Below are 25,796 nucleotides of genomic sequence, written 5' to 3'. Positions count from 1 at the left end.
GTTCTGAGAGGGAAGTTCATAGCACTACAGGCCTACCTCAAGAAACAAGAAAAATTTCTAATTGACTACCTAACCTCACAATTTAAAGAACTAGAAAGCAAATAAAAAGAAAACCCCAGAGCAAGAAGACAGAAGGAAATAAAGATCAGAGCAGAAATAAATGACATAGAGACCAAAAAAACAATTCAAAGGATCAATGAAACAAAGAGCTGGTTATTAAAAAAGATAAACAAGATTGATGGACCCTGAGCTAGACTCACCAAGAAACAAAGAGAGAGAACCCAAATACACAAAATCAGAAATGAAAGAGAAGTGACAAGTGACACGACAGAAATACAAAAGATCATTAACAACTACTATGAACAATTATATGGCAACAAATTCAACAAGCTAAGCAAAATGGACAAATTTCTAGAAACACACAGTCTCCCAAAACTGGACCGGGAAGAGATAGAAAACTTGAACAGACCAATAACAACTAAGGAAATTGAAGAGGTAATCAAGACTCTCCCAGCAAACAAAAGCCTAGGCCCGGATGGCTTCATGGGTGAGTTCTACTGAACATTCAAAGAAGAACTAACACCCATTCTCTTCAAACTATTTCAAAAAGATTCAAGAAGAAGGAAGACTTCCAAACTCGTTTTATGAAGCCAGCATAATACTAACTCCAAAACCAGAAAAAGACACTACAAAGAAAGAAAACTACAGGCCAATATCCCTGATGAAAACAGATGCCAAAATCCTGAACAAAATCCTAGCAAGTCAAATCCAGCAATACATCAAAAAAATTATTCACCATGACCAAGTGGGATTCATCCCAGGGATGCAAGGCTGATACAATATTTGCAAATCAATAAATGTGATACACCACATAAACACAATGAAGAATAAAACCACATGATCATATCAATAGATGCTGAAAAAGCATTTGACGAAAACCAACACTCATTTCTGATAAAACACTCAGCAGTGTGGGAATAGAGGGATCATATTTCTACATAATAAAGGCCATATATAAAAGACCTACAGCCAACATCATACTCAATAGGCAAAAACTAAAAGCATTTCCCTTAAAACAAGAACAAGACAAAGATGCCTACTTTCGCCACTCTTATTTAACATAGTATTGGAAGTCTTAGCCACATCAATAGGACATGAAGAAAAAATAAAAGGGATCCAAATTGGAAAGGAGGAAGTGAAACTGTCATTATTCATAGATGACATGATATTATACATAGAAAACCCTAAAGACTCCATCAGAATCTACTAGACTTAATAAAGGAATTTAGCAAAGTAGCAGAATACAAAATTAATGTCAGAAATCAATGGCATTCTTATACAACAATGATGAAGCCACAGAAAGAGAAACTGAAAAATAATCCCATTTACCATCACAGCAAAAAAATTAAGATATCTAGGAATAAACTTAACCCAAGAAGTAAAGGACCAATTTGCAAAAAACTACAGGTCATTGGAAAAAGAAATAGAGGAAGATATAAAAAAGTGAAAGCACATACCTTGTTCATGGATTGAAAGAACTAAAATGTCCTTATTACCCAAAGCAATCTATAGATTCAATGCAATCCCCATCAAAATGCCCACAATATATTTCACAGAACTAGAACAAATACTTCAAAAGTTCATATGGAACCAGAAAAGACCCCAAATAGCCACAGCAATCTTGAAAAAGAAGGACAAAGTAGGTGGGATCACAATACCAAATATCAGGTTATACTACAAAGATACTGTAATCAAAACAGCCTGGCCCTGGCTGGTTTGGCTCAGCGGTTAGAGCATCGGCCTGCGGTCCAGAGGGACCCAGGTTCGGTTCCCTCTAAGGGCATGTGCCTCGGTTGCGGTTTGTCCCCGGTCCTGGTTGGTCGTGCGGGTTGCAGCCACTCAATGTGTCCCTTTCACGTCGATGTTTTTCTCTCTCTCTCTCTCTCTCTCTCTCTCTCTCTCTCTCTCTCTCTCCCTCCCTCTCTCTCCCTCCCTCCCTCTCTCTCTCTGTTCCTCTCTCTCCCTCCCACTCTACCTGAACAAAAAATGGAAAAATGTCCTCGGGTGAGGATAAAAAAAAAAAAAAAAACAGCCTGGTACTGGCACAAGAACAGGCATATAAACCAGTGGAACAGAACAGAGAACCCAGAAATGGACCCAAGACATTATGCTCAATGAATATTTGACAAATAGGCAAGAGCATACAATGGAACAAAGACAGCCTCTGCAATAAATGGTGTTGGGACCTGGCCAGTTTGGCTCAGCGGTTAGAGCATCGGCCTGCAGAGAGACCCAGGTTCAGTTCCCACCAAGGGCATGTATCTCAGTTGCAGTTTGTCCCTGGTCCTGGTTGGGTCGTGTAGGAGGCAACCACTCGATGTGTCCCTTTCACGTTGATGTTTCTCTTTCTCTTTCTCTCTCTCTCTCTCTCTCTCCCTCTCCCTCTCCCTCTCCCTCTCCCTCTCCCTCTCCCTCTCTCTCCCTCCTACTCTATCTGAACAAAAATATGGAAAAATGTCCTTGGGTGAGGATAAAAAATATATAAATAAATAAATAAATGAATAAATAAATAAAAATGCTGCTGGGAAAATTGAACAGCAACATGCAGAAAAATGAAACAAGACCATCAACTTACACCATACACAAGAATAAACTCAAAATGGATAAAAGACTTAAATGTGACCCATAAATCCATAAAAATCCTAGAAGAAAATGTAGGCAACAAAATTTCAGACATCATACACAGCAGAATTTTCACTGATACATCTTCTAAGGCAAAAGAAACAAGGGAAAAAACAAACACATGGGACTACATCAAACTAAAAAGCTTCTGCACAGCAAAAGAAACAACCATCAAAATGGAAAGGGAACCCACTCTATGGGGCAGCGTCATTGCCAATGATACATCAGATGAGAGTTAATTTCCAAAATATACAGAGTACTCATACAATTCAACAACAGAAAGACAAAGAACCCAATTAAAAAATATGCAGAGGAGCTAAATAGACACATCTCTAAACAGGACATACAAATGACCAAGAGACATATGAAGAAATGCTCAATATCACTAATCATCAGAGAGATGCAAATTAAAACAACAATGAGGTATCACCTCACACCTGTCAAAATGGCCGCCATCAACAAATCATCAAACAACAAGTGTTGGCGAGGGTGTGGAGAAAAGGGGACTCTAGTACACTGCTGGTGGGAATGCAGACTGGTGCAGCCACTATGGAAAACACTATGGTGTTATCTCAAAAAATTAAAAATTGATCTGCCATTTAACCCAGTGATCCCACTTCTAGGAATATACCCTAAGAAGCCTGAAACACCAATCAGAAAGAATATATGTGCCCTCATGTTCATAGCAGCACTATTTACAATAGCTAAGATCTGGAAACAGCCCAAGTGTCCATCAGTAGACGAATGGATAAAAAAGCAGTGGTACATATACACAATGGAATACTATGCAGCTGTAATAAAGAAAGTTCTCTTATCCTTTAAGATGACATGGAGGGACCTGGAAAGTATTATTCTAAGTGAAACAAGCCAAACAGAGAAAGACAAATACCACATTATCTCACTTATTTGTGAAATGTAATGAACTAAACAAATTGATGAACAAAATAGACCCAGAGTCATAGAAGTAGGATATAGACTGACAATCCTCAGAAGAGGGGAATGGGGGAAGAAAACAGATAAACTACAGAACTTACATGCATGTATGCATAACTGATGGACATAGACAACAAAGCTGGGGATGGGGTGGAGGGAGGGTCTCATTGGGGACAAAGGAGAAACATCTGTAACAAAAATAAATCAATTTTAAAAATAGTAAATAAAAGTTCAGGTCAAAAAAAAAGATTAATAAAAAATACAAAAGATTAATAAAGAGATGGTTAAGAGATAAAGCAGATTGACAAAGCTTTAACCAGACACATTAAAAAAAAAAAGGAGCGAGGAACCAAATAAATAAAATCAGATGAAAGAGAAGAAACAACTGACAACAAAGAAATATGAAAATATTACAACTATTTACCAACTTATTGGACAAATTGGGCAAAATGGACAAATACCTAGAAACATATGGTCTTCCAAACTAAGTCAGGAAGAATCAGAGAATTTGAGTACACATCACAACTAGTGAAATTGAAGTAGTAATTAAAAAATAAATATTAAAAACTCCCAACAAGCCCTGGCCGGTTTTGCTCAGCTGTTAGAGCATTGGCCCGTGGACCCGAGAGTCCCGGGTTCAGTTTCCGCTAAGGACATGTACCTCTGTTGCAGTTTGTCCCCGGCCCTGATTGAGGTTGTATGGGTGGCAAACACTCAGCGTGTCTCTCTCAAATTGATGTTTGTCTCTCTCTTTTCCTCCCTCCCACTCTATCTGAAGATACATGCAAAAATGTCCTCAGGTGAGGATAAAAAAAAAACTCCCAACAAACAAAATCCCTGGACCAGATGGCTTTAGAGGTGAATTTTACCAAACATTCAAGAACTAACACCTATCATTCTCAAACTATTCCAAAAAAACTCAAGAAGGTAAGATTCCCAAGCTCAGTATCCTAATTCCAAAACCAGATAAAGATATGACAAAGAAAGAAAATTATAGGGCAATATCCTTGATGAACATAGATGTTAAAATACTTAACAAAATATTAGCAAACCAAATCCAGCAATACATTAAAAAGATCATATACCATGACCACATGGAATTTATTCCAGAGATGCAAGGTTGGTCCAATATCCACAAAACAATAAACATGATACATCACATAAACAAATGAAGGATAAAAAACCACATGATCATATCAATAGATGCAGAGAAAGCATTTGATAAAAGTGAGTATAGAGGGAACATACCTCAACGTAATAAAGGCTGTATATGACAAACCCACAGCCAACATCATACTCAGTGGGCAAAAACTATGTGTTCCCTTTAAGATCAGGAATAAGACAGTGATATCCACTTTCACCGCTCTTATTCAACATAGTACTCGAAGTCCTAGCCACAGCAATCAGATGAGAAGACGAAATAAATGCATCCATATTGGAAAGGAATAAGTAAAACTGTCATTATTTGCAGATGACATGATACTGTATATAGAAAACCATAAATATTCCACCAAAAAACTACTGGAACTGATCAATGAATTCAGTAAAGTAGTAGTATATAAAATTAATATCCAGAAATCAGTTGCATTTTTATATACAATAATAAACTATCAGAAAGGGAAAGTAAGAAAACAACCCCATTCACAATTGCTTCAAAAAGAATAAAATACCTAGGAACAAATTTAACCAAGTATATAAAAGACCTGTACTTGGAAAATTATAAAACAGTGAAGAAAGAAACTGAAAAAAGATACAAATAAGTGGAAGTATATACCATGTTTGTGAACAGGAAGAATTAACATCATTAAAATGCCCATACTATCCAAAGCAACCTACAGATGCAAAACAATTCTTATCAAGATACCAATGGTGTATTTCAAAGAACTAGAATAAATATTCCAAAAATGTATATGAAACCACTAAGACCCTGAATAGCAGCAGCAATCTTGAGAAAAAAGAACAAAGTTGGAGGAATTATGCTACCAGATATCAAACTATACTACAAGGCCATAGTAATCAAAATAGCATGGTATGGGCATTAAAAACAGACATCTAGATCAATGGAACAGATCTAAGAGAGCCCCAAAATACATCCACGCCTTCATAGTCAATGTATATTTGGAGACAAAAACATACAATGGGCTAAAGATAGTCTATTCAATAAATGGTGTTGGAAAAATTGGACAGATACGTGCAAAAAAAAAAAAAAAGAAACTAGATTACCTTCTTACACGCACACAAGAATAAACCCAAAATAAATTAAAGACTTAAATGTTAGACTCAAAATAATAAAAATCCTAGAATAAAACATAGGCAGTAAAATCTCAGACATTTCTCGTAGCAGTATTTTTTCTGATATAGCTCCTTGGGCAAGGGAAACAAAAGAAAAAATAAACAAATGGGACTACATCAAACTAAAAAGTTTTTGCACAGCAAAGGAAACCATCAACAAAATGAAAAGACAATCCACTGAACAGGAGAACATATTTTCCAATACATCTGATAAGGAATTAATATCCAAAATTTAGAAAACACAACACAAAAAAACAAACAAACAATCCAATTAAAAATGGACAAAGCACCCAAATAGATACTTCTCCAAAGAGGACATGCAGATGGTCAATAGACATATGAAAAGATACATCACTAATCATCAAAGAAATGCAAATTAAAACCATAATGAGATATCACTTCGCACCTGTCAGAATGGCTATCATCAGTAAATCAACAAACAAGTGCTGGTGAGGATTTAGAGAAAAGAAAATCCTTGTGCACTGATCCTTGTGTGGGAATACAGATTGGTACAGCCACTGTGGAAAGCAGTATGGAGTTACCTGAAAAAATTAAAAGGTGGAACTGTCTTATGACCCAGTGATTCCACTTCTGGGAATTCATCCGAAGAAACCTGAAATACTAATTAAAAAGAATGTGTGCACCTCTATGTTCATTGCAGCACTATTTACAATAGCTCAGATTTGAAAGCAGCCCAAATACTCATCAGTAGATGAGTGGATAAAAAAGCAGTGGTACATTTACACAGTGGAATATTACTTGGCCGTAAAAAATATAGAAAATCTTACCCTTTGTGACAGCATGGATGGACCTGGGGAACTTTATGCTAAGTGAAATAAGTCATTCAGAGAAAGACAAATACCATATAATTTCACTCATATGTGGAATTTAATGAACAAACTGGACTGATAAGCAAAATAGAGAGAGATTCATAGATAGAAAGCAGGCAGACAGCTCTGGTGGGAGGGTGTAGGGGGGGTGTGGAGGGATTGAGCAAAAAAAAAAAAAAGAGAGAGAACTCATGGACATGGACAACAGTGTGGTGATTGCCAGGGTCAGGGGGGTGGGTGGAGGTGGAAAATGGTATAAGGGGGATAAATGGTGATGGAAAACAAAGAGAAAAAAAAAATTTATAACACAGTGAAAAGCCATTGCTGGTTCCAGCCAAGAACTAGGACTACTCATAAAGGTGGTTATGTCTATATACTAGGTATCAAAAGGAAATTTTAAAGAGCATTAAGTGCAGCAGTAAAGGTAGCTTTCAAGTTCTGTACCATGTTAGGCAAAAAGAAAATATAACAACATCCCTGAAAACTACATATTTTGTTTTTACTCCAGTCCTTTTCTACCATCAAAGCAATATATCTAAGAGAAATTGCAAATTCCTGCACTCTGTGGATCTTTATGTTCTGTGGACTGAGGTTTAATACATACCAAATTTAATATTTTTAATAAGTACTTAGGTCTCACTTTCACAAAATAAAAAGTGCATGTCTTAAAACAATAAATACAACATAAATGTAGAATTTTCTTCATTACAAACTGAGCCTATTATCAAAATGTAGTCTCTTCCCCCTAAGAAAAATCCAACTTTTAATTTATTGTGATCACAGAATGGGCATCAGCCAAAGTTAGAGTTCATTATACATCTCTGACCCCCACAATCATAAGGACAAGTTTTGATTTATATCACAATTGAGAATGAGCCTGAAGATATTGTACAGGAAATTAGTGTTTGGCTTTGGTATTCTGGCTTATAACAATACTGTTGTTGATAGCATAAATCAGGGAACCTATTAAGCAGCACATCCAATTTGTCTGTGGTTCCATTGCCCTCTAGTGGCTATTTTGAAACTAATTATTAAAAGTGGTATTAACCTTCAAAAGTCAGTGGCAGTTCTCAAAGCAGGGTGGGCAGATCAGCAGCATCAACAATATCTGGAAATTTCTTACACATACCAGTTTCAGACCCCTACGAGCTACTGAAAAGAAATTGTGAATGAAAATCTAATAGACCCTCCAGATGATTCTGATGCACTCTAATGTTTGAGAACCACGGATGTAAGGGAAGCCTTCTATTATTTCAAGTAGATATGAAAGTATATGGGTGTATGTGAGCATTAATTTTATGTGTTAACTTGACTGGGCTAAGGGATGCCCAGATAGCTGGTAAACATTATTTTGGGATGTGTCTGTGAGGGTGTTTTTATCTCAAACAGATTAACATTTGAATTGGTGAAATGAGTAAAACAAATGCCCTCCCCAGTGTGGGTATTATCATCCAATCTGTTGAGGGCCCAAATAGAACAACAAAAAAAAAAAAACGCATAGGAAGAGCAAAATTGTTCTGTCTGCCTGAGCTAAGTCCTCCCTCTGCCCCTGCCCTCAGACATGGGTGCTCCTGGTTCTCAGGCTTTTGGACTCAGATCAGGACATATACCATTAGCCCCATGACTCCCAGGCCTTCACACTTAAGAGTGTATTACACCACGGGTTTTCATGGTTCTCCAGCTTGCAGACAAAAGATCGTAGGGCCTCCATAACCACCTGAGCCAATTCCTATAATAAATATCCTCCTCTTTTTTTTTTTACATCCTCACCTAAGGATATTTTTCTATTTATCTTCAGATGGGGGGGGGGGGGGTGAGAAAACATCAATGTGAGAGACACAGCAACTGGTTGCCTCCTGTACAACCCTGACCAGAGCCGGGAGGAACTGCAACCAAGGTTCGTGCCCTTGTCCAAAATTGAAGCCTCAGCTCATTGGTCCACAGGCTGATGCTCTAACCGCTAAGCCAAACTGGCCAGGGCAATAAACATCCTCTTATACACACATCTGTATACATCCTATTGGTTCTGTTTCTCTGAAGAACCCCTACTAGTGCAGTGCATATGAGTGTTCTTTTATAGGAGTGTTGCTCATAATTATCCCATGCTTTTCTAAATTTCAAAATGTCTTTGATATGTGCAGAATAATCTAGAAAAAGTATACAATTAGTTGGGGAGATTTAAAAGTACTATATATTCAAGACTGAATGATAAAAAAAAATAGAACAAAATAAATAAAAGTAACATTAGATATTAAATGTCCATTTTAAGAGCTTGCTAACTAGCCAAACCATCGACCAGGATCTACCCATTCTTTTTTTGGCTATAAAATCAATGGGGAGCCCTGGCCAGTTTGGCTCAGCGGTTAGAGCGTCGGCTTGCAGTCCAGAGAGACCCGGGTTCAGTTCCCACTAGGGGCACGTACCTCAGTTGCAGTTTGTCCCCGGCCCTGGTTGGGTCGTGCAGGTGGCAACCACTCAATGTGTCCCTTCACGTTGATGTTTCTCTCTCTCTCTCTCCCTCCCACTCTATCTGAACAAAAAATGAAGATGTGTCCTCAGGTGAGGATTAAAAAAAAAAAAATCAATGGGAAAATATTTGTTGAATGGAATGACTATTCAATCCAGGTTTGTATGGGGTATTTAATATTCGAACTCATTAGTAGACGTATATTGCTTTATAACCATTTTCTTCCATTACATAAATTGCTACTTCTCATGTTTGTTATAGGATTATTCACAATAGCCAAGAGGTGGAAGCAACCCAGTGATGGATAAATAGAGAAAATGTGGCATATGTATACAATAGAATATTATTTGACCTAAAGAAGAAAATTCTGACACATGCAACAATATAGATAAATCTTGAGGACATTATGCTAAGTGAAAAAAACCAGTCACAAAAAAACAAATACCATTATGATTCCACTTACATGTGGAATCTAAAGTAGTCAAATTCATAAAAGCAGAAAATAGAATTGCAATTGCCAGTGGCTGGAAAGAGAGGGAAATGGGAAGTTGTTGTTCAGTGGAAACAGAGCCTGTTTTGTAAGATGAAAAAGTTACAGAAAGCATACTGGCTGGTTTGGCTCAGCAGTTAGAGCATCGGCCCACAGACAGAAGGGTTTTGGGTTCTATTTCCAGTTGAGGGGATATACCTGGGTTGCAGGTTCAGTCCCCTGCCTGGTGGATGTCATGCAGGAGGCAACCAATCAATGTGTCTCTCTCGCATCAATGTTTTTCTCTCTCCCTCCCTCCCTCCCTTCCACTCTATCTAAAAACCAATGGGAAAATGTCCTCAGGTAAGGATTAACAACAACAAAAAAGTTACAGAGATGTACAACAAGGTAAATATAGTTAACACTGCTGAACTATACACTAAAAAATGGTTAAGATGGTAAATTTTATGTTTTGTTTCTTCCTCTTCCCCTCCTTTTCCTTTTCCTCAACTCAATCTGTCCCCAACTCAATATATGCACAGAATCAAGAAAATAGAGGCAAGAAGAACAAGTGTTCTGCTCTCTTCTTTCTTTTGCAGTTCACAATAGGTACATCAGTCTTAGTTCAGGAAAAATGAGGGGAAAGTTGGAGGGAAGCTCAATTCCAGCCTTCTAATTATGGGAACCAGGCCATTTCTTCCCATTCTGGCGCAAAATGGCTACTCTGCCAAACAACAGGCAAATACATCTAAGTTCTTAAGATCTTCAAACTCAAATGAGAAATTTATTTAAATAATAAAAATATTAATATACTCAGTCTCACATTCATAAATAATGTACCAGAATCTATCTCAAATTAAAGAAAGCAAGATCAAGAAGCAATACAAACAGACATATATATATGTGTGTGCCTCAAAAGCAAATAGCTTATTCCATTAGGAAATGCTTCATTCTACAATCTATTTGCACTGTGTTTCCATCAATTTCATCAGGTTTTGTTTCTTCACTTCTGTCTTCACTTCTGTTTGGGTGATAAGTCCCATAATAAACAATAAGAAAAATAATTCCAAGGAGAAGAGTAAGAGCTATAGTAATACTGATAGGTATAAAATAGTCTGGATTAAAAATAGAAAGTGGGCAAACCCACAACACAATCAATGTCCCCAATGTGGCCAGTACCCTTACAATATAATAACAAGACATTGGACATTTGGTATTCTGTCCCTTAATATTAAAAAATGTAAAAATAAGAATGAATCCAACAACAATCCTGTATAAGAACTCCATACTTATGGAAGCACAAAACTGAGTTTGCTTTTTAAATGCCCACAATATACCTAAAAACCAAAGAAATAGCAACAGACATAAAGCAATGTTAACATTTAAGAATAAAAGAAGAACAACACTCAGCATCCAAGATAATAATGTAAAAAACTTGTAAAAGAAATATGTGGTTTTGGGACAGGGACCAATAAGGGTATTTTTATCAGGCAAGGATTTTCTTAAAGCTATTTGATAATCAACAGTCGACCAAGAAATAGCACAGCAAGAGACCATGATGGCTGCATCTACAAAACAAAAAAATTTAAAAAGGTATATTGTTATAGGAATAATAATAGCAATATTAAATTACCATATGCCATACATGCTTTATCTGTATTTACACATACCCACAAACACATGTCAGGCACTTGATATACTCATCTCAGCTAATCCTTTGAGATACATATGAATATTCCCATTACATATGCAGGATTAATGCTTTAAGAATATATATTACTTGCCCTGGCCGGTTTGGCTCAGTGGTTGGAGCGTCGGCCTGCAGTACAGAGAGACCCAGGTTCGGTTCCCGCTAAGGGCATGTACCTCGGTTGCAGTTTGTCCCCGGCCCTGGTTGGTCATGCGGGCGGCAGCCACTCGATGTGTCCCTTCACATCGATGTTTCTCTCTCTCTCTCCCTCCCGCTCTATCTGAATAAAAAATGGAAAAATGTCCTCGAGTGAGGATAAAAAAAAAAAAAAGAATATATATTACTTGACCCAAGTCATACAGCTAGCAAGTTGCAGACAGTTGAGATTTTAATCTAAAGCTACCTGATTCCAAAGTTGGTATACTTTACCACTGCATTAGACTGCTTTACAAGATACTGAATAAACTGTGCAAATTTTGGACACATTTTATTGAGCAACTGGTAGAGTGAAAACTACATACTGTTCTATGGAAATTCTCTAAGACACTACAATTATAATCCTAGCTATTCCAGTCTTTAACTTTGACCCTATATATATCTGGGCATATATCTAATTCACTAAGAGACAGCATCATGAGGGAAAAAAGTGGGAAGGAAGGAAGGAAGGAAGGAAGGAAGGAAGGAAGGAAGGAAGGAAGGAAGGAAGGAAGGGAGGAGGAAGGGAGGGAGGGAGGGAGGGAGGGAGGGAGGGAGGGAGGGAGGGGGGAGGGGGGGAGGGGGAAGGAAGGAGAAGGGAGGGAGGGAGGGAGGGAAATTTAATATAAGTATGAGCTGAGTATCAACAAGCTCAATTTCCCACATCTTTAAGATGATGGATCAAATGAATATGTTCTAAAGAAAGCTAACAAATTTCAATAGGTTTGACATCTTAACCCTATTTTTCCCCCAACAAATAACAGAAGAGTAATCTCATTACTACTTTAGAAAGGCATGTCATAGCACCACTGTCAAAACTGGACTTTTATAAGACAGTATCTAGATCATACCCATGTTTACCAATGTGACTATATTTTGTGATAGGGCCATTAGGAGGTAATTAATCCAACTTTATGGATTAGACTTTTCTACCAGACATCCCTCTCTTGTGAGGACCCTGAGTTTTGTTTTCAGTCCTCCACACCCTAGGAAGCCATCAAAACTGAATTTGCTGCCAAGCTGGAGTGGCTCAGTTGGTTGAGTGTTGTTCTGTGAACCAAAAGGTAGCCAGTTTGATTCCTGGTCAGGGCACATACCTAGACTGTGTGCTTGATCCCTGGAAAAGAACAGGTCTATATTTTTCTCTTTCTCTCTCTCCCTTCCTCTCTTTAAGCATGTCCTCGGGTGAGGATTTTTTTTAATATGTTTTTATTGATTTTTTAGAGAGCGAGGAAGGGAGAGAGAGATAGAAACATTGATGTGAGAGAGAAACATTGCCCAGCTGCCTCCTGCACACCCCTTACTGGGGTTCAAGCAGGCAACCTGGTCATGTGCCCTGACCGGGAATTGAACCAGGACCTCTCAGTCCAGGGGATGAGGCTCAATCCACTGAGCCATGCTGGCTGGGCTCAGGTGAGGATTAAAAAAAAAAAAAAAAACTGTATCTGCTGTTTATAATATTCGGTAAAAACCCTCAGGGTATAAATACCTTCAAGCTCCTACTTAACCCTACTGGGTTCTACTTTCATGCATATTTAGCCTGTTGCATCAAACTGTTATGCAGGCTTTTGAAAATATTTATCCAACAGTTTCAGATACTTTCAGAGGGAGACTAGTTTCAAGTAATTTTGCCTTTCAGTGGAGAGCTGATTCAAATAACCTAAATTTTCCATAATCTAAATATTGGTTGATATTTCTAATCTGCTATTCTATTTTGCATTCTCTTTGTTCTTGTGGGTTTATATTATTTTTACTCCTTTACACTCCTTATTAGTGTGATTTCAAGAAGGAGCAAAGATATAAGAATATGTTCAGTTTTCTGAAGTACTTCTACAAGTAACCTGATTTTTTTAACATTCTAAGTTTTTCTTCTTGATTGTCAAAACAATACATAATTACTATAGAATGTTTGGAAATTCAGAAAAGTGTAAAGATTAAATAAATTCATTCATAATCCCACTGCTCATAAGCAGCCACAGTTAACACTTTTCATATTTTCTTCCTGATGTTGTTCTATATAATAAGTTTTTGTATCCTTAAAAGTATGCTGATAGAAAATTTTATAAACTGCTTTTTGCCTAAATTTTATTTTAGAATTACTTTCCTGTGTTATTAAAAGTTATCACTATTTCCAGTAGCTACATAATTTTTTATTGTAACAATACAATAACTTATTTACCAATTCTTCTATTGTTAAACAATTAGACTCTCATTTTTTTTTTTTTTCTATTTTTAACTAATACCTCAACTTCTTACTTCAAGGAGAAACTGAGAATGAGATAGAACCATAATATGAAGATAAGGTTACTGGATCCCATAGCTGATCTGAATGCTATGTACTACTTGGAATCATCAGCAGATCTACCATAAAATAGGCTATAAACTCTATAGGTTGAACTTCTAGTTTCAGTAACTATATGACACAGAACATCTAAGTCCCAAAACACAAATTATTTGCATTACAAGGAAAAAGAGGTCTCATACACAGTAGGTTCATTTCAGTGTCTTATTAACAACTAAGGTAAAAATAATAATATTAGAGGGGGCTACAATCTTGAGGTTTATGGGAAATTGGGAAGAAAAAGACTATTTAGGAGAATGAATTGATCTCACAGGTGAGTCTAGCATAGAAAAAACTCCAGGAAAGATGACAATCTGGTCCTCTGAGGTGAATCCAAGTCTTCATGCAACCTTAGTCATTAGTTTTTTATAACATCTCAAATTAAACACCTATTAAAAGTTTTTTAATGGAAATATCAAGCTGTCTTTTAAAATTTAATATTTTACCCTAACAAGGAAATATGCCATAATAGAGCAACATACTGGCCAACTTTTGCGAATTCTGTAGCATTCATAATTTATCTAATGATTCCAATTCTGGAAATTTACCCTATGGATATACTTCATGCATATATAAGATTATTCACAGCAGCATTTATTGCAATAGTAAAATATTAACAACCTAGCCCTGGCCGGTTTGGCTCCGCAATTACAGCAGCGGCCTGCAGTCCAGAGAGACCCGGGTTCGGTTCCCGCTAAGGGCACGTGCCTCGGTTGCAGTTTGTCCCTGGCATTGGTTGGGTCGTGCGGGTGCAACCACTCGATGTGTCCCTTTCACGTCAATGTTTCTCTCTCTCTTTCTCCCTCCCATTCTATCTGAGCGAAAAATGGAAAAATGTCCTCAGATGAGAATAGGAAAAATATATATATTAACAACCTAAATTAACATAAACAGGGGCTTTTTAAAGAAATCATGGTAGCCCAGCCAGTGTGCTCAGTGGATAGAGTGTTGTCCCATGGACTGAGAGGTCCTGGATCGATTTCCAGTCAGGGCACATGCCCACATTGCAGGCTCGATCCCCAGTATTAAGGGATCAAAGAGGTGGGCAGGAGGCAGCCACTCCATGTTTTTCTGTCACTCTCACATCAACGTTTCTCTCTTTCTCTCTCTCTAAAAATAAATCAATAAAAACGTATTTTTTTAAATAAAAATAAATCATGATACATCCATAATTTGTAATACTATGCAGATAATGAAAATGAATGAGGGAGCTTTTTCTGTACTGACATGGATTGATATCCAAGATATACTGTTAAATGCAAAAAACAAAGACAGTTTTTATTTTATGTTACCATTTCTATAAAAGAGGGGGGAGGAAGAGAGAGGGAGAGAGAGACACAAAGAAACAGAAAAAGAGACAATTAATATAGGCTTTAATTTTTTTTTTCTGAAAGAATTATTGAAAAACTGACTATGGTTTCCTTTCTGGGCAGACAAAGGAAGGAAAGAGAAGAAGTCTGAGGGAAACAACATATACCTTAAAATACTTAAACCATGTACTTCTTTTTAAAAATTAAATAATTCTATAAAGAAAAACAATTTTAAAAATTCTAAAACCTGCCCAAAACTTACATAGTCAACGTAAGATCTCAATTGCATCCCTCTAACCAAGGGTCTTAAGAAAGACTTACACTGACTGATATTTCCTTGACCATGTTCCAGACAGATGTAGAGCTGAAGAACAAGTTGTGGGCAGCCTTCCAGGTAGGTCTCAAATAGCCTGAGCATGCTCAGATCAGTCACTCTATCTATAACTTCTTTATGTGGATCAATTTGTTCTTCTAGGAAGTTATCAGTTTTGCTGCTATATTTGAAAGCCACACGATAACCGTTTTTCAAGGTAAACCAATACCTGAAAAGTAAGCATAAACATTCATCTTCTGTAATATGTACTTTATAACATATATGTTTAATATACACAATAATTTTGAAAAAAAGTAGCATATGTTTAAGTACAGATTTTCCCCACAAACTTTCTCTACTACAAATTTCTTCTCATTGTGGCTTTACTGAGATTCAGTTTCCATAAACTTTTATTTCATGTTTGATGCTTCATTTTGTGCTAGCACTGTTAAACATACATGATCTCATTTCATCCTCACAATAATTATGTAAGATGAGTAGGTATTATTCCCATTTTATAGATGGGAAAATTAAGGCTGAGACCAGTAAGGTGATTCACTGACAGTTACACAGAGAGTAAGGGGCAGACCTAGAGTCCAAATCAAGATCTTATGATTCATAGTCTTAACCACTACTCTGAAAGACAAACTACAATTTTCAATTCATGCAATTTATCTTTCTTAAACTATTTTAGAAAGAGAAAGAGAGAAACATTGATGTGAGAAAACATTGATCAGTTGCCTCCCACACTCACCCCAACCACGAAAAATACCCACAACCTGGGTATTTGCCTGACCAGGAATCAAACCTGCCATCTTTTGATGTAAGGGAGAGACACTCCAACCAACTGAGCCATACCAGCCAGGGTCATGCAATTTATCTTAAATACAAGATGGATATATGCCCTTAAGATAATGTCAAGTTTGAAGATGAGATTAAACTTCTTTCAATTTAATCCAGCAAATAAGTATTCAATATCTGCATGGTGCTAGTCTCTTTGACCATTATCATCTTCGAAAATACAAAAAAAAATCTCAGACTTAAAACATCCTTGCTCAGGCTCTTCTTTTAAAAAAATTTTAAAATGAACATAGGTTATTATCATACAAGTAAAATTCATTTTTAAAAATGGAGACACAGAAGAAATCTGAGTCTAGCAATAAAGCAACCAGGATTCTAGCCCAAAGTTTATCAGACTCTTTATCTACACCTCAGTTTCTTCATATATAAAATAAGGGCAGTAAATATATGTACATCCTCTTTTAACCTGCTCCTTCTGTCAGTGTTTCCCATTTTAGTAAATGGTACTAATGACTTCTGGTCAAGATGGCGGCATAAGTAAATGTGGTACTGGCTTCCTCCCACAACCACATCAAAATTACAACTAGACTACAGAACAACCATCATTCAGAACTGCCTGAAATCAAGAGGAATGAAAGTCCTACAATTACGAAATTAAATAAGAAGCCACATGCCCAGCCAGTGTGGCTCAGTGGTTGAGCGTCAACCCATGCACAAGAGATCACCTGTTCAATTCTCACTCAGGGCACATGTCCAGGTCATGGGCCAAATCCTCAGTCAGAGGCATGCAGCAGGCAGCCAATCGATATTCTCTCTCATCGATGTTTCTCTCTATCTCTCCTTCTCCCTTCCTCTCTAAAATCCATAAAGAAAAAAAAAATAAAGAAGAAGCCACATCGAGACTGGTAGGAGGGGCGGAGGCACAGATGGGCTAGTCCCATACCCACGTGTGGCAGACACCCCGGTTGTGAAGGTCCTCTCTGAGGAGTGAGGGGTCCCCGTCCCACATCAGGTACTCAGCTCGGGATTCCAGGACCAGGAAGAGAATCTCCATAACTTCTGGCTGTAAAAATCAGTGGGAACTGAGGCTAAGGGAGGCTGAGGCTGCGGCTGCTGGAGCCCCGGGCAGCTCCTCTTAAGGGACCCACTCATGGACTTACTCAGACTCACAACCTCTGGGCTCTGGCATGTGGGAGGCAGCTTGAAAGGCACCAGAGACATACAGTGAAGAACTGAGTTGTTAGGCATCAGGGCAAGAACTGAAGGGGCAGCTTTCTCCTGGATACACGTGTTAGCTGAGGCTGTTGTTCCTTTGGTGAGCCCTCCTCCCACAGGGCAGGCAGACAGCCACCACACCTGCGACTCCAGCAATCTGGCTCACACTGTTTGCTCCACCCTGGTGATTTCTCTGAGGCCCTGCCCCACCCAACTTTCAGGCCCACCCAAGCTGTTTCCAGTGGCTTTACCATAGGGTTGGCCTTTCTTGGATCTTGCTTCATATTTTCCTAAAATCTCAAATAAGGAGTATCTGGTCTCAGTGAGCCCTGTATCTCTCATTAAGTGGCCCCAGACCGGTCACTAAAAGCAGCCAGCCTTGGTTTACAATTTGGCTTTGCCTGGGCACCTCCAAGCCCAGCACAAGAAGCAGCCATCAGCAGATCACTTTGTAGCTTATGCCGGGTGGCCCGGGGTAGAACTCAGGCATTGGCTGACCTTTCCCTAGAGCCAGCACACACAGTGGACAGCTTCAGACCACATCGAAACACCACCACCCAACCACCTCCACAAGTGACACATTGAATGAGTGGACTCCGTGGGTACCAGAAAACTGCTGAAGTAAGTCTTGCTTTGTGTGGTAGGTCCCTAGACAGCTGATCCCCCAAGGCAGTCAGAGGCCAGTGGTCAGTGGGCACAGCCAATCCTTGTAGCTGATCTGCCTGAGTAAATCCCTCCCACTGATGTGCCAACAGCAATCAAGACTCAATTACAGCAGAAGTGTGTACAATCCACACTAGGGGTGCACCTCAAGGGCCCAGCTGGGGTGATCAGGGAGGCTGTGCCACTGGATCCTGCAGGACAACTACAACAATAGGCTACCCTATGAAGCCCAGGAGACATAGCAACTCTTCCTAATACATAGAAACAATCCCAGGGAAGCAGCCAAAATGAGGAGACAAAGAAATATGTCCCAAAAGAAAGAAAAGAACAAAACTCAAAAAAAAGAACTAAACAAAAATGGAGATAAGCAATCAATCAGAAGCAGAGTTCAAAACACTGGTTATAAGGATGCTCAAGGAACTTAGTGAGAACTTCAAGGAACTTAAGGAGAACTCCAAGGAATTTAGTGAGAACATCAACAACATAAAAAAGGGCCAGTCAAGAAGGAAGGATGCACTAAATGAAATAAAGAATAATTTACACAGATTCAATAGTAGAGTAGGTAAAGCCAAGAAGTAAACCATTGATTTGGAATATAAGGAAGCAAAAAACACCCTATCAGAACAACAAAAAGAAAAAAGAATCCAAAAAAATAAAGATAGTGTAAGGAGTATCTGGAACAACCTCAAGCATGCCAACATTCACATTATGGGAGTGCCAGAAGGAGAAGAGAGAGAACAAGAAATTAAAAACCTAATTGAAAAAATAATGGCAGAAAACTTCCCTAACTTGGTGAAGGAAACAGATGTATGAGTCCAGGAAGCACTGAGTCCCAAACAAGACGAACCCAAAGAGGTCCACACCAAGACACATCATCATCAAAATGCCAAAGGTTAAAGACAAAGAGAGAATCTTAAAAGCAGCAAGAGAAAAGCAATTAGTTACCTACAAGGGAACTCCCATTAGACTCTCAGTTGATTTCTCAAAAGAAACTTTTCAGGCCAGAAAGAAGTGGCAAGAGATATTCAGTGATGAAAAGCAACAACCTACAACCAAGATTACTCTTTCCTGCAAAGCTTTCATTTAGAATCAATGGCCATATAAAAAGTTTTCCAGACAAGAAAAATCTAAAGGAGTTCATCACCACCAAAGCAGTATTATATGAAATGTTGAAGGGCCTTCTTGAAGAAGAACAAAAATGCAAACAATAAAATGGCAATTAATACATATCTACTAATGTTTGAATCTACAAACAAAATGAGCAAGCAGAACAGAAAGACTCCTAGATACAGAGAACATTTTGTTGCTTGCTTGATTGGGGGGTGGGAGGGGATGGGTGAAAAAGATGAAGGAATTAAGAAGTACAAATTGGTTGTTAGACTGAACCTCAAAGGAAAGGCAGGAGGGAGGGCGGGATGAGATAAACCAAAGAACTTCTATGCATATATGCATAACCAATGGACACAGACAACAGTGTGGGGAAGGCAGGAGAGGGGCGGGATTGGAGAGGAGGGAGTCAATGGGAAAAAAGGGGGGGACATCTATAATACATTCAACAATAAAGAGAAGTTTTAAAAAATAAATAAATGACACTAACATTCACTGTTCTTTTTCTCATACCCTATAAAAATTTCTCAGCAGGTTCTCTTGGTTCTAACTTCAAATAGACTCAAATCTAAACAGTTATTTCCACTGCTATCTACCTAGTTTAGGCAGCCAACATCTCTTGCCTGAATTATGTCAATAACCTCAAAATTGGTCTCTCTGATTCTCCTCCTGATTCCTACACATTCTTCTCTCTACAAAGCATCTAGACTGAGCCTGTTAAACATAACTCAGCTGTCACTCCTCTGCTCAAAATGTTCCAGTGATTTCCATCACTTAGAATAAAACCTAAAGTCCTTACCATATCTTATAAGGCCCTCCATGATCTACCTTCGGCACACACTACCTATCCATCTAATTTCTCCCAGACTTCCAGTGTACCCATCTTGCTGTTTTTCCCAACATAAAGGCTTTTGCCTTTGCTACTACTCCCTCTTAACCCCAGATATTTTATACTATTGCTCCTTAATTTCATAATGGTGCTTTACAATACATGAAGCAAAATTTGTCAAAAAGTAAAGGGAGAGAAAGACAAATCTAAAATCTTAGTTGATTATTTTAACACTCATCTCTAAGTAATTGAAAGAAAAAGTAGGCCGCCTCCCCTCCAAAAATGTCAGTAAGAATATACAATATTTTAATAACACTACCAGCCAAATTGCCCTAATTTACATTTGTAGAGCAATATACTCACCAGGGGCAGATTACAAATTTGTTTTAAATATACACAGAATAGTCAACAAATTAGACTATATACTGTCCATAAAACAAGTATTAAATTTAAAAAGACTAATCATATGAAGTATTCTCTGACCAAAATGAAATTAAATGAGAAATCAACACTACATCTAGGAAAACCCCCAAATATTTAGAGATTGAGGTAAAAGGCCCAGATCCTAGAGCTTCCTAAATATTGCGCCTTAGGAAATCTGAACATTACTAGATGATGTCTGTCTAAAAAGTTTTAAATAGAAAAGTAGGTAGGAAAGAAGGTTCAAGTATTTAATTCCCATTTAAGAAACTCTATAGGAAAGGGCCTCGGGATCTGTGGGAGGAAGGAAACTAATTTCCCATTGTATTCTCTTTTATACAATTTGAACTTTTTTTTTTACCATGTATTTAAAAGAGAAAAAAATAACTTTCACATTTTAAATATGTAACCCAAATGCCTATCATATATTGATCAAAGCAAAAGTCTCCTTTGGCAAAGAGAGAGATGTTATCACAAATCATACATAAAATAAAAATGTAAAGGTGTCATCTAATTTATATTCTGGAACATTCTGTTCCACAGACCCCTGAGCAGTAACCGCACACTTAATGGCAACAGGCACTTACACCTGATAAATAATTCATGTTGATATTCCTTGTCTTTCATCTACCAACACAAACTCAATTTATCTATTCTCTCTAGGGAAAGGAATCCATAATTCAGCAAATTTCAGTTTTCTGTACTTAACCTAGTCAAACCCTTGGATAATTTGGCCCATTTTTATGATGTTTTCATTTTACTTACTTCTCACTGAGTATTATGCCATTTCCTGCACTAAGAAAATGCACAGAAGGGTCTTTGTTTATCTACCTTGCATTTTTGCTAATAGCCAACTACTTCAATTTTTCCTTTTCTTTTATTTTATCCTCATCCAAGGACATTTTTTCATTTATCTCCAGATAGAGCAGGAAAGAAAGAGGGAGGGAGGGAGAGAGAAAAACATCAATGTGAGAGAGAGACACATCGACTGGTTGCCATCCACATGACCCCAACTGGGGCCAGAGACAAACTACAACAGAGGTACATGCCCTTAGTGGGAACCAAACTCAGGTCTCTCTGGTCCACAGGCCGACACTCTAACCGCTGAGCCAAAAAGGCCAGGGCCCCTTTTCTTTTATAATTGTTTAAATAGGAAAAAAAAAATCATATAACTTAAAAATTTTTTAATTTTAAAAATTATTCAGTGAAAAAATTAATCCCACTCTTATAACCCAACTACCCAATTTTCACCCTCCCCCATGACCATAAGAACTCACCGTTGCTAGTTTCATGTGTACCCTTCTAGAGTTTCTTTATGCATATGCAACAAACATAAATATATATGCCTTTTCACCCCCCATTTTTTTACACAGATTGTAGCATATTATACATGCTGTCTACACCTTGTCTTCTCACATAAGAATTACATTTTGGAGCTCTCTCCATTTCAGTACATAAATTACTTTATTATTCTTTGCAGTAGCTATGCAGTATTGCCATTACATAGATATACCATTAACTCTATCAACAGACATTTCAATTGTTTCCAATATTTTGCTATTACAGACAATGCTACAATTAGAAAATTATTTGCATGAGTTATCTTACATGTATACAAGTATAACGGCTTCCCAGAAGAGAACCTCTGGTCTAAAGGTATATTCATCTGAAATATGGTCAAAGTGCCCTCCACACTCCCATCAACAAAGTGTGCCAGTACCTATTTTCCCATGCCTTACCAAGCGAGTATATTATTACTTAGCTTTTAGCCAATCTGGTAGGTGAATAATAATATCTCAATGAAGTTTCAATTGGCATTTTTTAGTTATGAATGAGGTTTAGCATCTTTTAGAGAACCTAAGAGCCATTCACATATTCTTTTCTATGAACTATCTTATTCTTTTCCCACTTTTCTATTGGAGTATGACCTCTTACTTTTTTACTTCAGAAGCTCTTTAAATATTAGAAGACTAGCCCTTTGTTATAAGTTGCAAACATTTTTCCCTGTTTGCAGGGAAATGCTGTTTTTCTTTTAGCTTTGCTTTTGTTTTTGTTTGTTGGGGATTTTTGCTTTTGTTTATTGGCATGTATTTTTAATAGTCAAATCTATAATTTTTGTAGCTTATAAAATTTGATTTATGGTTAGAAAGGTATTCCTCATTGTACTTGATTCGTCTGAAATCAAGCGTCTGATATCTTACCTGGAAGTACAATCTATAACATGCAGTCTTAAATCCCAACTCTAAAATTAATTGAAACCTTTACTGTGTTTTTATTTTTCAATCTTTACTGTTCTTATGCTTCCTATACTGGCTATTGCTTCCTCTTACTTCACTGGTCAATTTCTACAATATGGCATACAGAAAAAAAAGTATTTTCTTGTCCTTGTGGTTTGTACTAGACGGAAAAGTATTGCTTTGGAAACAAAATTCTTTGAGTTTATCCTTTTGGATTTTCTTCTGGCTAGAAGGAATTAGAGTCCATATTATGTCACATCAAAGAGTGGAAGAATGAAAACATAAACAGCAACATTTTAAAATTCTCTCAGTACCTATATTTCTTTGTTTCTATCAATATACTTCTGAAAATTTCACCTTTATCGCAGAACAGGCTAAACTCTTTTTAAGATTATGTGCTAGGGTATGGGCTAAGCCTGACCTTCCTGTGAAGGTTCAATTATAATTTAGATAACTTTTTCAACTACCCAGTTGTCTCAACACACTTAACCACTAAGCAAAACATCAATAAGAATGCAGAATCTCTGTACAACACTAGCAACTACATTACTAAATATAATTTCTAAAATACTGCAAATAGCCACTGCAGCAGAACATGTGTTTCAAGTAGACATAAAATCATAAAGATGGACCATATGTTAGGCAATAAAACAAGCTTAAATAAATTTCAAAATTGAAATCTTAAGAGTATGTTATCTACCACAATGGAATTAATTAGAAATCAATATTAAAATGTCTACAAAAGACCAAAATACCTGAAAAAAATTTAAATACAGCCTAACATTTGGGTAAAAAAGAAATCACAAGGAAAGCTTAAAAATATTTTGAACTAATAAAAACACAACATATCAAATATAACATTTCAGATACAGTTAATGCACAGGTTTGGAGGAAATTTATAGTTTAAATGCTTTTATTAGAAAAAAAAGAGTGAATAGTAATAATATAAGTTCCATACAAATGACCTAGAAAAAGGGAAGCAAAGTAAGCCCTAATTACACAGAAGGAAGGAAATAATAAAGACAAAAGCACAAAATGCAATAAGAAAGAGACAAGCAATAGAGAGAAATTAAAAAGCCAAAATATGGTTCTTTAAAAAGACATAAGAAATAGATAAACCTCAAATGAAAAGATGCTGAAGAGTAAGAAGAGGGAGAGAACAAAAAATAACAACATCTGGAATGGAAAAGGTGATATCACTAAAGATCAAAACTATAACAATGGAATACTAGGAACAACTTTATACCAATAAATGAAACTTAGATGAAATGGACAAAATCCCTGAAAAACACAATATACTAACACTGACACAAGATCATTAGAAAATCTGAATATATCTGTACCTGTCAAAGAAATCAAATTTGTTTTCTTTTTTTCTTTTTCAAATTTGTTTTCAAAAATCTACACATGACATTAACTATCCAATACATTTTCTCAAACATTTAAGAAAGAAAAAAACACCAGTCTTGTACAAACTCCTTCAGAAAATAAAGAAGGTGTACTTGTCAACTTCTGTTATCAGACTAGCATAAAACTAATCTAAAACCTACAAAAGATATTTAAAAAAGAAAGAAAATTATAAAACAATATCTCTCATAAGCATGGACACAAAAATGCTTAATGAAATATTTTTAAATGGAATTCCGCAATGTATAAAAAAATAATAATAAATTAAGGTCTACCCCAGGAATTCTAAGTTGGTTTAACAGCATTAAATCAATCCATAAAAAACCATATGATCATCTCAATACGTACAGAAAAATTTGATAAAAATTTTTTTTTATCCTCACCCGAAGACATTTCTCCATTTTTTGTTCAGTTAGAGTGGGAGGGAGACAGAGGAAGAGAGAGAGAGAGAAACATCAACGTGAAAGGGACACATTGAGTAGCTGCCACTCATACAACCAACCAGGGCTGGGGACAAACTGCAACCGAGGTACACACCCTTAATGGGAACCGAACCCGGGTCTCTCTGGACCGCAAGCTGACACTCCAACCGCTAAGCCAAACTGGCCAGGGCTTATTTGATAAAATTTAACATCCATACATATTCTCAAGAATATTAAAAGAGGAGTAAATCTCTTTAATTTGATAATGAGTAGCTATGAAAAACCTACAGCTAACACCAAACTTCATGGCAAAACATTCAACTCTTTACCCCTGAGGTCAGAACAAATTAAAAATGTCACTCTTATCACTTCTATTCAACATTTTACTAAAGGACCTAAACAGAGAAATGAAGCAAGATAAAGAAATAAAAGGAATAAGTATTTTAAAGGAGAAAATCAAACTATTCGTATTTGTAAATGACATGATGATTAACATAAAAAACACCAGGAAAACAATAAAAAAACTAATATAAGTAATAATTGAGTTCATCAAGGTATCAGGAAATGTTATTTAAAAAATCAATTGTCTTGGAGATTTCAAAATGGCAGCAGAGTGAATGGTAGCTACACAGACCATCTCCCAGGATCAAACTAGAATTACAACTAAAATAAAAACAAATTGGTTGGGGAAAAAAAACAACAGAAAAGCAGCTGGAGAGGACCCATATAACCACAGTCAGAAAGAGGACACAAAATCAAGCCTGGTAAGAACTGCAGAGGTGTGAGAAGGCAAGCTGGGAGCCCACGGACAGCAGCTGTTTTAGCTGTAAGCAGCTCCCTCCGGGTTAAAATCCCAAACTGGCTCTACAGAACAAAGGGCCCGGACAGAGCACTAAATTAGCTACAGCCACTCACCTTGGGCTCCAGCAGATGGAGGGCAGACTGGACTGGAACTGTGTGAAAAGACGCTGGAACTTGGAGAGCTGGGAGAGCTGAGACAGCAGTGGGAGTTTTTTTGCTGAATCACTCCCTCAGAAGACAGTAGCCATATTCCTCAAAGAGCCCTAGGGAGAAGCAACAGCCTCTCCCTCAGAAATTTAACACCACCCGGCCAGGCCAGAGAAATGCAAACTGAGGCTCATTAAAAGCCAGCAAGCATCTGCCCCACCCTTT

General features: G+C 37.2%; 1 protein-coding gene across 2 annotated transcripts in view; it reads right to left on the bottom strand.

The window, feature by feature from the left end:
- Positions 1-10,585: 10,585 nt before the first annotated feature.
- Positions 10,586-25,796, bottom strand: part of XKR9 (XK related 9) — a 30,586-nt gene continuing 15,375 nt past the window's right edge. The window contains exons 3-4 of one of the 2 annotated variants that reach the window (XM_036264174.1): positions 15,531-15,751; positions 10,586-11,241 (exon numbers count right to left, since the gene is read on the bottom strand). In XM_036264174.1, coding sequence (XP_036120067.1) covers positions 10,601-11,241; positions 15,531-15,751 — 862 coding nt within the window. In that variant the 3' untranslated portion in view covers positions 10,586-10,600. Of the gene's footprint in view, positions 11,242-15,530; positions 15,752-25,796 lie in introns of those variants that run through there. The other variant, XM_036264175.1, reaches the window with a different exon arrangement.

The sequence above is a fragment of the Molossus molossus genome, unplaced genomic scaffold (genome assembly GCF_014108415.1).
Source record: "Molossus molossus isolate mMolMol1 unplaced genomic scaffold, mMolMol1.p scaffold_m16_p_16, whole genome shotgun sequence".
Taxonomy (NCBI): domain Eukaryota; kingdom Metazoa; phylum Chordata; class Mammalia; order Chiroptera; family Molossidae; genus Molossus; species Molossus molossus.
Note: the sequence above shows the minus strand (reverse complement) of the source record. Positions and strands in the feature narration are given on the sequence as shown.